This window comes from Sus scrofa, chromosome 9 (assembly GCF_054392235.1).
Source record: "Sus scrofa isolate SSC_HxYL_T2T_F1_AM1 chromosome 9, Sscrofa_HxYL_maternal_Yorkshire_Landrace_v2.0, whole genome shotgun sequence".
NCBI classification, from domain to species: domain Eukaryota; kingdom Metazoa; phylum Chordata; class Mammalia; order Artiodactyla; family Suidae; genus Sus; species Sus scrofa.
Window position 1 is genome coordinate 46,162,478 of NC_139391.1, and position 14,073 is coordinate 46,176,550.

A 14,073-nucleotide genomic window follows, 5' to 3' on the forward strand; every position below is an offset into this window, starting at 1 on the left:
TCCTCACCTGATCTTCCAATTCGATGGAGATAGGTCTCTGCCAGCTTTGGGAAGTCAAAGTTTATTACCACATTCACAGCTTGTATATCAATACCTCGGGTAAACAAATCTAAAAAACAAACAAAAAACTCCATTAGATCTTCCAATTTGGTGCCATAATACCCTTTAGCATATTTTCTAATATAACCTAATTTTATTCACTTCATTAACTTTAAAGTATTTGCAAATTATTGGCATAACTTTTCATGCACATTGCCATAAGCAGCTTTCTACTCAGAAGCTATCCTTTTCCAGTCCTGTAACAAAGTTTTTAAAAAGTGGTCTAAAGGGGAGTCCTGCGGTGACTCATCAGTTAAGGAACCCAACTAGCATCCACAAGGACACGGGTTCAATCCCTGGCCTTGTTCAGTGGGTTAAGGATTCTGCGTTGCTGTGGCTCTGGTGTAGGCCAGAGGCTATAGCTCCACTCCGATTGGACCCCTAGTTTGTGAACCTCCATATGCAGCATATGCAGCCCTAAAGACAAAAAAAAAGTAGTCTAAGGTAACTGAAAATCCAGGATGACTGATAAACTATAAATTCATAAGTCTCAGGAGTGTAATTCTCTTTCATCTATTTTCGAGTATTTAATCCAAGATTAACAGAGTAAGTTTTTTTTTAAAGTTTGTTGGGTAATGTAGAATACTTTAAAAAGAAGAGGTAGTCCACTAATAGTAATTATGCTCTGCTTAGAATTCATTCATGCCATTCTGCTAAATGATTTATAATAAGCAAGGCCATCCCTTCTACTCTTTTCTAATCCCACAATTATTATGCTAATTTAGGCTTTGAAAAATACAGGTAAAAACAACTACAATAGGCTAATGACTAGATTTCCCTGCTTCTATCAGCTCCACACATCAAAATAATCCATGACAGTCAGATAAATGTTCCTAAAATACTGCTTTGAATTTTGATTATTTTAAATTGCCCCCAAATAAAATTTAAAATCAACATTCAAAGTCCTCCACTCAATACTCTTGGTCCTAACATAGTTGTCTAACACATTTCAAATCTTCCTCTCCACCAAACCCATGCACTACCCTTCCTTAAACATATCTTCTTAGCACTCTATGGATTACTATTTATACCATTCCCCCAACTTGAGAAACCTTCTTCTCCAAGTCTGAAACTCATCTATAGCTTATAAATTACAATTTCCTCTCTTCTCAGATTACCTCAAAGTAAGCATAAAGTTATTTTACCTCTAATAGATACTAGTTACTTCCCTCTCTTATGAAAATCTAGGATTATCTATTATACATGCCTCATGTTTACAAATTATCCTTATTCCCTTGTAGATGTAACCCAATGCCTATTGTTATAAATAAAATTGTACTGCTGTGAAATAAAACTTCATGTGGCCATGCTCATTTGTTTACATATATTGCCACTGAGGTAGAATGGCAGAACCAAATAACTTGTAACAGAGACCATACAGTGTGCCAAGTCTAAGATATTTACTATTTGGCACTTTACAGAAAAAGTCTGCAGGCTCTGCCGTAGAATCTTTTCCCCCTCTTATTTTTAGAGCTGCACCCACGGCACATGGAAGTTCCCTGGCTAGGGGTCGAATTGGAACTGTAGCTGCCGACCTACACTACAGCCACAGCAACGCTGGAGCCGCAACAATGACCCACACTGCAGCTCGTGGCAAAGCCAGATCCTTAACCCATTGAGGGAGGCCAGGGATCAAACCCGAATCCTCATGGGATACTAGTCAGGTTTGCTACCACTGAGCCGTAACAGAAACTCCTGCCTTAGAATCTTAATGTTACCTCTTTAACCCTGATTAAACTACTGCTCTTTGAAGAGAGTGGTGGTACTTTCCACTTATTTATACATTTTATACATGAATGTTATTTAGTACTTATTTAACGACACATTACTTGCTGTTCTGAAAAATCAGAAAGATGAAAAAATTCAACAATTTCTGAGGGAAACCTTTGCAAGTAATACTTACAAAAGTATTTTTCATTCTCAAATAAGGAAATGGTTAATGACAAATGGCACTCTGTTTGCTTATATAGTTGACCCTTGAACAACTTGGGGGTTAGGGACTCTCAGTTAAAGATCTGCATATAATTTTATAGTCAGCCCTTAGAACTCTCACGGTTCCATCCATATCCTCAGATTCAACCACCTGTGGATCATGCAGTACTGTAGCACATATTTAGTGAAAAAATCTGAATGTAAGTGGATCTGTGAAGTTCAAACCCATGTTGTTCAAGGGTCCATTGTACATTCTGAATTTGCTTTAGAGTTGTTATTCTAAACATTTCACTGATGAACTATTCGACCATTTCCTCTTCTAGATTATAGGTTCCCCAAGTGCAGGGAGTGTGTGCGTGTGTGTGTGTGTGTAAAGGTAAAATATATAAAACATAAAATTAGGGAATAATATATTATTGCAACAGCACCTAGCTAAGAACATGGCAAAGAGTAAATAAGTATTTGCTGAATATCAATGAATATCTCTATAATGAATAAATTTCAACAGGTATTTATTCAGAATTCAGTTTAAGGCATTCACATTTTACAGCTGTATTAATGGTCCTTTCAGATGTAAGGCAGAGTATCAAGATAAATTGGAAGCACGTGAGATATCTGATAGTCCTTTTGCAAATCAGCAAACTTAATATTCTGCTAGAAAAAAATCTAAAGTGTATTTCTAGAGTAGCATCTCCCAAAATTCTAATTCTTGGAGTTCCTGCTGTGGTGCAGTGGGTTAAGAATCCGATTGCAGCAGCTTGGGCCACTGCAGAGGTGTGGGTTTGATCTCCAGCCTGGTGCAATGGCTTAAAGGATCCGGTGCTGCTGCAGCTGTGGCTGGGTGGGATTCAATCCCTGGCCCAAGGTGTGTGGCCATTAAGGGGAAAAAAAAAAAAAAAAAATCTAACTCTGAAATATCCTAAATCTTGATCTGGGTATGGTGGTTATAGGGGTGTACATACATGCAAAAAATTCATTAAATACTATATTTATGATTACTGTATTTGTGTGTGTGCATAGTTAAAAAATTATGGAGCTTCCCTGTGGTGCAGCAAATTAAGGATCCAGGATGGTCAATGCGCTGCTTGGATCGCTGCTGTGGTATGGAGTTTGATTCCTGGCGGAGGAACTTCCACATGCCGTGGGGATGGCCAAAAAAGTTAAAAAATCCAGGTTCCTCCTCCTATCCAGAAAGTTAGTTTAGATGATTAATCTAATATCAATACTAAGACTACATTAGTATTAGCAAGGAGACTACTGAATCCATTTGCCTTTGCCTAATCTTCACTGTCCACCTGGCTCCATTTGTTTTACTTCATGTTGTGAAATATAAATTAGCCTGCTTCTGGCAAAAACCCCAAAAAGGCCACTTCCAAAACATAAGTTTCTTAACATAATTCACTTTGTGTATGTATACATAACATATATTCCTGTATGTTAGGACTACTAGGAAAACCTCAAAACTGATTAAAAGGCAGATATGTAAGTGTAAGTGCCCTAAGTCTGCTGCCATTTTAGGTATGGAATCTAATTTCAAAAGTTAACTGCAGTTCTTTCTCAGCTTCAGAAAAATCTAGAAATGGTATTAGGATGACCTAGACTATGTCAGAGGCTCCACTGTATAACAGGACAGAGAAAGCAGAGCAGAACTAAGAAGAATAACAACAGGTAATACTTACCAGTGCAAACAAGATTGCGGCATAAGCCATTTCGGAAATCATGAAACACACGATTTCGATGTTCCTAGGAACAAAGCAATATGCATTTGATTTGATTAAAACTCACACAAAGCCCCAAAATTTCCATTGTTTTTTTATCCTACTCAAATATTTTTACCTGAATTTGTTTAAATAAGAGAAAAGCTGAGTTCCTGCCGTGGCTCAGTGGGAATGAATGTGACAAGCACCCAGGAGGACACAGGTTCAATCCCTGGTCTCGCTCAGTGTGTTAAGGATCCAGCATTGCTGTAAGCTATGGTGCAGGTGGCAGACACAGCCCCGATTTTGAGTTGCTGTGGCTGTGGTGCTGAAGCTGCTGTTCGACCCCTAGCCTGGGAACTTCCATATGCCACAGATGCGGACCTAAAAAGAAATAAATAAAATAAATGACAAAAGCCAACTCAATACATACAAGTTAAAAATAAAAGGCGAGGAGTTCCTGTCATGGCACAGCAGAACCGAATCTGACTAGGAACCATGAGGTTGCGGGTTCAATCCCTGGCCTTGATCAGTGGGTTAAGGATCTGGTGCTGCCGTGGGCTGTGGTATAGGTTGCAGAAGCAGTTCAGATCTGGCACTGCTATGGCCCTGATGTAAGCTAATAGCTATAGCTCCAATTAGACCCCTAGCCTGGGAACGTCTATGTGCCTCAGGTGTGGCCCTGAAAAAAAAGGACAAAAGACAAAAAAATAAAAAATAAATAAAAATAAAAACGTGAAAAAAATGAATCATTATTTTCTTCCCCTGGGAATTAATAAGCAACTAACACATACCTATTCACATCTATATGTAGCATTTTTCTCAGTTCTTAAAGGTATTTCTCTTCTTTGCTGAAGTGGATTTTAAGTGATAATTTTCAGCTTTTTTTTAATTGCTAGTTGGGTTCATAACCCACTGAGCCACAATGGGAACTCCCCAGCATGTTTTTGTTATATTTACTTTTAAAATGTATCAGAGGATGCCAGAAATCTGGCTTGACTAAAACAGCTACTATTTATCTTTTCAGTTAATATATACAGACACTAAAAGTCACTACGTCCTAATGAAAAAACAAAAATGAAAACACATACATAATGACTCTAGCAAAAGCAATAAATACAGCATTCAGCAAATTGGTCTTTCAATGCAGTGTCCTTCCATTCTGAAATATTCTCTTCAGCTTAATAAATTCATCTCCTGTGATAATTTCATTTAATTAATTAATTCGGCTGCACCTGAAGCATGTGGAAGTTCCCGGGCCAAAGATCGAACCTGTGCCACAGCAGTGACCCAAGCCACAGGAGTTAATAAGCCAGATCCTTAACCAGCCACTAGGCTACCAGGGAACTCATCTTGTGATAATTTTAATATTAGGTGACTATATTATGGTATCTGATCCATGATATCAAGGTTCTTAGGAAACCAAATGTGGGTTAAGTTCTTAATGTCAGCCTACAGAAACTGCTTTCCTGTCATGAAATTTCATAATACTATTAGCACGCACACGCATAATGTTGTCTTGTTGTAGTCTTGAATTTCTCTGTTACAACAAGAGAGTGCATCCTCTTCTTAAGACAAACACTAAAGAAAAAAATATGTACCTAAGTGGAGTTCCCATTGTGGCTCAGCAGTTAACAAACCCGACTAGCATCCATGAGGATGAGGGTTTGATCCCTGGCCTCACTCAGCGGATTGAGGGTCTGGCGTTGGACCCCTAGCCTGGGAACCTCCATATGCTGCAGGTGTGCCCCCCCCCAAAAAAAGGTACCTGAGGAGGTATACAGAGAAATTAGAACCTTCTGCAATGATGGAAATGTTCTGTATCTATACTTTCCAAACGTTGGCTGTTGCTAGTTACATGTATTGTGGCACCTGGAATGTGGTGTGACTGAAAAGCTAAATTTTACTTTTTATTTTTATTTTTTGTCTTTTTGCCTCTTCTAGGGCCGCTCCCTTGGCATATGGAGGTTCCCACGCTAGGGGTCTAATCGGAGCTGTAGCTGCCGGCCTTTGCCAGAGCCACAGAAACGCAGGATCCGAGCCAAGTCTTCGACCTACACCACAGCTCACAGAAACGCCGGATCCTTAACCCACTGAGCAAGGCCAGGAATCAAACCCCCAACCTCATGGTTCCTAGCTGGATTCATTAACCACTGCACCATGATGGGAACTCCTGAAAAGCTAAATTTTAAATATTGTCTAATTTTAACTCATTTATATTGCCACATGTGGCTAGTAATTACTATATTAAATAGTAGCACAAACCTAAGATTAAAGGAATAAAATCTCACATTTCTATTATGCTTGGCATTTACACACTATTTACTCATATATAATCTCAGTTTTCCTAACAACCCTATAAGATGTACTACTACCCCTATTATAGTTAGAAAACCTAATCATAGACACTTTGCTGTATAGCAGAAATTGACCAAACACTGTAAATCAACTATAATTTAAAAAACTAAAAATAAAAAACCCATAGAAAGGTTAAAATTAAGGATCCTTTGCCTAAGGGATAATTTATTCTTAAACTCAGGGCATTGAGAAGAGGATCAAAGCAAAACAAAAATTCAAAAAACACTTAGAAAAAGATTATTTAAAAACCTGTGCAAGTTCAAAGTTTTATACTCACCTGCCTCATTTTAGCATGGATATAGAAGCAAGAATAACCCAGTTGAGAAATCTTCTTGGCTAGCAATTCAACTCTCTGAGAGGAGTTACAGAAAATGATCGACTGGTTTATCTGAAGCTGAGCAAAGGGGGAAAAAAAAAATGTAAGAAAAACAAAAACCTTCATTAACTTTGCCAAATCTTGGAAATATTGACTAACAAATGACTAACAAATTCAGATTCTCATGATACAAGGGAGATGCAAAACTATAAAAATTTTAAGTATTATTCATCATGTAGTAGTTTTATTGTACAAGGGTATTTTTTCCAAGGGACACATAGTTGCCAACAAGAGTAAAACACAGTAAATTCTCATTACTTAAGGTAGTTATGTTCCATACAATTGCTGCAAACACTGAATTAGTGAATCTGTGACCACTGTTCCCAGGGAAAACTCAAGGTTAAGTTCCTGCGAGGAACTCATAACTTTGTCATCGATGGATCAAACAATAACTTTGTTGTATTGTGTTACTGTTTAAAGACACCTTATTTACTCATGGCTAACGGCACTGTAACTCATGCCTTTATGAAGTTTATCCAGTATACTTTTCCTCTGCAAGGTACATCATTCTTCTTAGGAACACAGGAGAGCACCTCAGCACTACACCTAGGAGCAATTTTATACTCAGGGTGGGGGGAGCACAAAAATGTGGGAAATGTGGCATTAAAAAGATTATGAAAAGGATGTTCACTTATTTATTTATTTAGGCCACGTCCTCAGCATGAGGAAGTTCCTGTACCAGGGATCAAACCCGTGCCATAGCAATCAGAGCCACAGCAGTGACAATGTCGGATCCTTAACCTGCCGTGCCACCAGGGAAATCTGGTCCAAGGATGTTCATTTATATTATGAGAACTAAAACATGAAGGCAGTGTTGCCTTGTTCAACTTAAGGTAGGAACATGCATGGGGGCTCAAAATTTTCACCTATGTCTGCAAATAACTTCAAGAGCACCTGAGTACTGATTTCAGGTACAAGCAAATTTTGGCAAGTAGGTAAATTTGCAAAAACAGTATCTGCTTACAACAGAAAAACTGTAATTACTGAAAATAATGAGGATCATCTGTAATTAAGGCCAAATTATTTTAAAATCACATTAAAAGTGCCTGTGACTTGTCTATCACATAGCAGCAGCTTCAGAGCAACAACCATAACTGCTTTTCAAAAGGAAAATCTAAGGACTTTTGTTGAAAATGGTGAGAAAACTGTTATAACTATGTTTTATTGGGGTTAAGCAATATATAACATTCAGCAGCTGAAGCCTAATAAGCTTACCCTGGAGAAAAGTGTGTTGAGGCAGTGTACTTTTTGGCGCTCAGTTACGTACGCATAGTACTGGGTTACTCCCTTCAAAGTTAGTTCCTCCATCAGGTTAATCTCATAGGGTTTCTGCAAATGGGAATTCTGGAGGAAAAAAAGAAGAGTCTTATACTTAAGTGAAAGCAGAGTACATTTTTTACTTTATTTTTTTTAGCTAAGCCCATGGAATGTGGAAGTTCCCAGGCCAGGGACTGAACCTGTACCACAGAAAAAACCCAAGCTGCTGTAGTGACACTGGACCCTAACCCAATGAGCCACAAGAGAACTCCCAGAGTGTATTTTTTATTTATTTATTTTTATTTATTTTTTTAAAATGAGAGTTGCAACGTTTATTTCAGGTTCTCTCTTGTTTTTTTTTTTTTGGATTTTTTTTTTTTCTTTTTTGCCACACAGGCAGTATGTGGGAATTCCTGGGCCAGGGATTGAACCTACGCCGCACAGCAGCAACCAGAGCCACAGCGGTGAGAACGCAGGAGCCTCAACCCGCTAGGCCATCAGAGAACTCCCCCAGAGTGTGTATTTTTTAAACTTGAAATACATCTTCATGTATTTCTGTCTGATAAACTCTTAAGGAATGCAGCTCTCTTTAAAATATATAATCTGTAATGGAAGAAGTAAATTACCATAAAATGAGAGATCTAACACTCATACATAGCTAAGTTATATATGTTACTATTTTTTGGTAGTGGTGTGCAGCAGCTTGATATGGCTCTCAGTTCCCAGAACAGGGATTGACTAAACCAGGGCCAGAGTGGTGAAAGTGTCAAGTCTTAACCACTAGACCACTGGGCTGTACCCACAGCATATGGAATCTGAGCTGCGGCTGTGATCTACACCACAGGTGCAAGCAATGCTGGATCCTTAAGCCGCTATGCTGTGAAAAGACAATGCTGGATCCTTAACCTGCTTTACCACAGTAGGAGCTCCTGCGCCTTTTATATATAGCTGTTATTATTTTGTACTTTTTTTTTTTTTTTTTTGGTCCAAGTCTGTGGCATGTTGCAAGTTTCTGGGCCAGGGAGCAAACCGTGCCATGGCAGTGACAACACCAGATCCTTAACCCACTGCATAACAAGGGAACTCCTATGTTGTACTTTAAATACAGGCTTATGTTATAATCCATTTATCATCAATGGCTATGTCAGCCTAACACCAAAACCTAAATGAACAAGTAAGAAGCAAATTACTTCTATATCTTAAAAAAAAAAAAAAAATCATTTAGGAGTTCCCATTGTGGCTCAGCAGGATAAGAATGCAACTAGTATCTGAGAGAATGTGGGTTCGATCCCTCGCCTCACTCAGTGAGTTAAGGATCTGATACTGCTGCAATCTGCAGCACAGGTCTCAGATGTGGCTTGAATCTGGTATTGATGTGGCTGTGGTGTAGGCTCGCAGTACAGCTCCAAATGGATCCCTAGCCTGTGAACTTCCATACGTCACTGATGTGGCCCTAAAAAGAAGAAAAAAAAATCATTTAACTTATGCATGACAAACCTTAATGAAGCAGTTGAGAAAAAATCCAAAACTTGAAATCAACCTAATGTACAGACTAATAAGATGTAATTACAGATAAAGGTGTACTTCCAAGCATAGGTTTATACTCACCATGAACTTCTGTACACTAAGAGGGAAAGTAGCGGAATATAATAAAATCTGTCTGTTTTTAGGTAGCGTGAGAATAATATCCTCCATTATCTGCACAAAATCCTGTGACAGCAACTTATCCGCCTGCAGTACAAAGAGAAGACAATTAAAAACAATGAAATAATGTCTAAGGTCTCTTTGGTTAATAAGTCATCATCCAACAAGAGCATTCAAGGAACATTCCTGGTTGTAAAGAGTTAAGTCCTCTACAACACTGTATGGTACATAAGCACCAAGACACATTACTACAAGTGATATAGAAGGGAAAAAGTCTGTAATACTGATCTTCTAGGGGCAAAAAAAAAAATCCTAGACAGATAAAATCCTGTTCCCATAACATTTTAATGTGATTTCTATTAAAGAGGCATTACTGAATAGTGGTTAAAAGTTAAAACTTGTCTCCTTCACTTATTAGCTATGTTGGGAGGTTTCTGAACCACTGAATATTTCATTTTCCAAAATTTAAAAATTAGGATGTCTAACTATAGTTAACTACTTTATGAAATATATACCTCATGGGGTTGTTTTAAAAATTAGATGAAAAAACATGTACAGCACTTAGTGCTAGCGCACAGTGACTATAAATGCGCTAATTACTCAAAGATAAAAAAGCCTGTTCTGAATTGGACCATGACCAAACTGATCTAGTTTATCTAAAACATAGACCAGGAGTTCCCGTCGTGGCGCAGTGGTTAACGAATCTGACTAGGAACCATGAGGTTGAGGGTTCGGTCCCTGCCCTTGCTCAGTGGGTTAACGATCCGGCGTTGCCGTGAGCTGTGGTGTAGGTTGCAAACTCGGCTCGGATCACACGTTGCTGTGGCTCTGGCATAGGCCAGCGGCTACAGCTCTGATTCGACCCCTCGCCTGGGAACCTCCATATGCCGCGGGAGTGGCCCAAGAAATAGCTAAAAAGACAAAAAAATTAAAAAAATAAACAACAACAAAAAAAATAAAACATAGACCAAACAGGAAAGTAACTTTATTTCAAAACATCAATACTGGTTTAATACATGCATAAAATACTGCTAGATCCCAATGATGTAGAGATGAGTATGTTCTTAAAAGGCACTTATAACTTAGATAACACATGTACGTAACAGAGATGAAAAACCAAACAATACAAGGTAGTATATGTTAAACGAAAGGTTAGAGACATTTTAAGATCACAGAATGGAAAGAAACTCAAGAATGAACTTGGCTTTGAGATTATTCAACAACTTCTCTTCTAAAAAAATAGAAATAAAACATAAACTGTTTTCCCTAAGAAAAAAATCAAGGCTGAATTATCCTATAAATGCCTATCATCTATTGCTTTTAAAGGACAAAACATGTTTCATCAACAAATTAGTTCAAACTGACAAGAGTAATGTGTTTATTAGGTCATAAACACAAAGAGCTTATGCCTCATTCACTGGCAATTATAAACAAAGCAGGGTAGTGCAGAATAGTATCTTTCCAAAGGAAGAGACATTACCTCATCCAATACTATCATCTGGACATGATCAACTTTTGCTACTCCTTTCTTGATAAGATCCAGAATTCTCCCAGGGGTAGCTATCACCACATGCACTACCAAGATAAGAAAACATATATTCTTATTAATTTTAGTTGAGGCAAAAAAATATAAAGGTTTATCATACATATATATATAAGAAACTGCTATAAATTTAGGGAGGTATAATACAAAGAGACAAAGATGTGTTTTAGAATATAGATTTCCATTTCATCTTCAGTTGGTTAGAGAATACTTGTTAGTTTCAACCTTTACATGGGGTGGGCTATAGCTTTTCAAATCACCTGCTCTAATTATGGGCATACTTCTTTGTCCTAGGACAACCCCCAAGGGGAAACAAAAGGCATGCCAAGATTCTGATACAGTAGCTTGCTTCTAATCTAGATCAATGGTCTTCAAAAGATTGTTATAAGAATCAAGTAAGATGATCATTTAAAATAATTGCACAGTATGAATACAGTAAGTAAATCAAATGACAATCATATATAAAATTCTGACAAAAATTCTATGTATAATTTTATATACGTGGATTTCATTTTTTTGGTCTTTTTTTTTTTATCATCTTAGGGCTGCACCAGCAGCATACGGAGGTTTCCAGGCTAGGGGTTGAACTGGGGCTGTAGCTGCCGGCCTACATCACAGCCACAGCAACGCAGGATCCGAGCTGTGGCTGTGACCTACACCACAGATCATGGCAATGCTGGATCCTTAACCCACTGAGCGAAGCCAGGGATCAAACCTGCGTCCTCATGGTTACTAGTCAGATTCGTCTCCGCTGAGCCATGATGGGAACTCATTTGTTTGTTTGTTTGTTTGTTTTTTAAGGGCTGAAGCCATGGCATAAGGAAGTTCCCAGGCTAGGGGTTGCACCCAAGTCAATGGGTAAGAACTGAAACTCGCATTACTGGTTACTAATTTAGCCTTGCCAATCGTAGTTAATTAAGCTTGTCAATCAGATTGGCACCATGTCAATTTATTGTTTTTATGTACATTTAAAAAATTTACCAGTAAGTCTGAATATCCATTTTTCCCCCTTGGCTGCACCCATGGCATGCAGATATAGAAGTTCCCAGGCCAGGGTTCAAACCTGTGCCACAACAGTGATGCCAGATTCTTAACCTGCCGAGCCACTAGGAAGCTCCTGAATATCCTTATCAGTGACTAAAACAATTTGGTTTTTTATTTTGAATGAAATTGTCATTCCCTTTATTCATTTTTCTACTACGTTTGTTCCTTTTTATTTTTAAATTTTCAATGTTTGTTCCTTATTAATTTTATAAGCAATAATAATTTACTGAAACACCTGTGTGTGAAATTATAGAGAGCCACGCACCTTATATCAATCATTCATTTCCTACCTGTATCATCAAGCCTCATTATGTCATCTCGTAAATTGGTTCCTCCTGTGGTTGCCATCACTTTGGCCCCTCCCATGTGTTTGCTGACCTGGATGCAAATTTGACTGACCTGCAGAGCAAGTTCTCTAGTGGGAACAATCACCATTGCTGGAAAATACCAAGAAACAGAGAACAGGAAAAAGTGACATATATTTTAAGAGTTTAAGAAGCTACAGAAATACTGTCCCTTGTGGAGTCTAGACACTAAGACATATTAAAAAGATGAATAATAACAGGCCTCATTCTGAAAAGTCAAATGAATAAATCTTTTTAAAAGAACCTATCACAGGAGTTCCCATCATGGCGAAGTGGTTAACGAATCCAACTAGGAACCACGAGGTTGCAGGTTTGATCCCTGGCCTTGCTCAGTGGGTTAAGGATCCGGCGTTGCCGTGAGCTGTGGTGTAGGTTGCAGATGTGGCTCAGATCCCGAGTTGCTGTGGCTCTGGTGTAGGCTGGTGGCTACAGCTCTGATTTGACCCCTAGCCTGGGAACCTCCATATGCCGCGGGAGCGGCCCAAGAAATAGCAAAAAAAAAAAAACCTATCACAGTGTTCCAAATTTAGACTTTTCCTCAGCAACAATGCTATACAATTTCTGCATTCTTCTTAGTTACAAACCTTTTGAATTGAGTTGGCAATTCTTAGCTCAAAGTTTATTAGTATTTCAGTAAGAGAGTCACTAGTCAAAATACCCAAATAGGAAACTCCTGCTGCCCAGTTCCATTTACATAATATGAAAGTAGGTAACAGGAAGATGGGAGAAAAAAATTACACATCAAGTAAGTTAAAAATTGGAGTTCCTGTTGTGGTGCAGCGGAAATGAATCTGACTAGAAACCATGAAGCTGTGGATTCGATCCCTGGCCTTGCTCAGTGGGTTAAGGATACAGCGTTGCTGTGAGCTGTGGTGTAGGATGCAGATGCAGCTTGGAATTGATGTAGCTGTGGCTGTGGTGTGGGCTGGCAGCTGTAGCTCCAATTGGACCCCTAGCCTGGGAACCTCCATATGCCTCAGGTGCTGCCCTAAAAAGAAGAAAAAAAAAAAGTTAAAAATTTAAGAAAAAGGTTTAGAAATGAAAATTTAACTCTACTAGCTTATTCTGTGTACATCTATGGAAGTCTGTTTCTTCCCTCTTAAAATCCCCAAAGCAAAGGCTTTAGCGAGGAAAAGTTCATGTTTCTTCAAGGAACCCTGCAGACACGCATGTGCCACAAGAAACAAAACAGTTCAGTGCTAATAGTGTGAAAGTAGCTATGTCATATAATTTAACTTTTCAAAAGCTTAGCTTTCCTATTTATAAGGACAATACTCTTTTTGCCTAACTCATGGAATGTTTCGTAACTGTGTAACATGTAAAAGAACTTTGAAAACTAGAACTTTATAAAACCTCTCTTATAAGCTGGGAATCATTTTTGTAAGGCGATCAGGCTAAAAGCTGTGGAAAGGATAAATACCAATTCCAGATTAAGTTCTGACTAAAAAAAGATGGTAATACCTTCTACAGAGTTCCAAGGTTTAAAGTGCCATTTTAGTTTAAACATACAACTAACCTTGTATATTGTCCTTCTTCAGGTCTAGCCGTTCAAGTAAGGGAATGAGGTAGGCACCGCTCTTGCCTGTTCCATTTTTTGCTCTAGCTAAAATATCCCTACCAGATAAAGCAATGGGAATGCTCTCCTCCTAAAAGAAAAAGACAATGCAAATTAACTTATGAATTAAAAAATAGTACATAAGCAAATTCTTTAAAACACGCTGAAGGTATTAAATACCTCTTTGGTATTACTTTAAACTG

The 14,073-nt window shown here is 38.3% G+C and overlaps 2 protein-coding genes across 11 annotated transcripts in view; one reads left to right on the forward strand and one right to left on the reverse strand.

Annotated features, from left to right (window-relative positions):
* Positions 1–14,073, forward strand: part of IL10RA (interleukin 10 receptor subunit alpha) — a 926,736-nt gene that overhangs the window by 724,238 nt on the left and 188,425 nt on the right. The gene's annotated exons all lie outside the window — the stretch shown is intronic.
* The window catches only part of DDX6 (DEAD-box helicase 6), a 38,138-nt gene that overhangs the window by 6,923 nt on the left and 17,142 nt on the right, over positions 1–14,073 (reverse strand). For 5 of the 10 annotated variants that reach the window (XM_005667408.3, XM_005667409.4, XM_003129914.6 and 2 more), the window contains exons 5-12: positions 13,832–13,961; positions 12,241–12,387; positions 10,844–10,938; positions 9,328–9,450; positions 7,678–7,806; positions 6,364–6,480; positions 3,711–3,774; positions 8–109 (exon numbers count right to left, since the gene is read on the reverse strand). In XM_005667408.3, coding sequence (XP_005667465.1) covers positions 8–109; positions 3,711–3,774; positions 6,364–6,480; positions 7,678–7,806; positions 9,328–9,450; positions 10,844–10,938; positions 12,241–12,387; positions 13,832–13,961 — 907 coding nt within the window. Of the gene's footprint in view, positions 1–7; positions 110–3,710; positions 3,775–6,363; positions 6,481–7,677; positions 7,807–9,327; positions 9,451–10,843; positions 11,514–11,559; positions 12,388–13,831; positions 13,962–14,073 lie in introns of all 10 variants that reach the window. The other 5 variants (XM_084976311.1, XM_021062947.2, XM_013979455.3 and 2 more) reach the window with 2 other exon arrangements.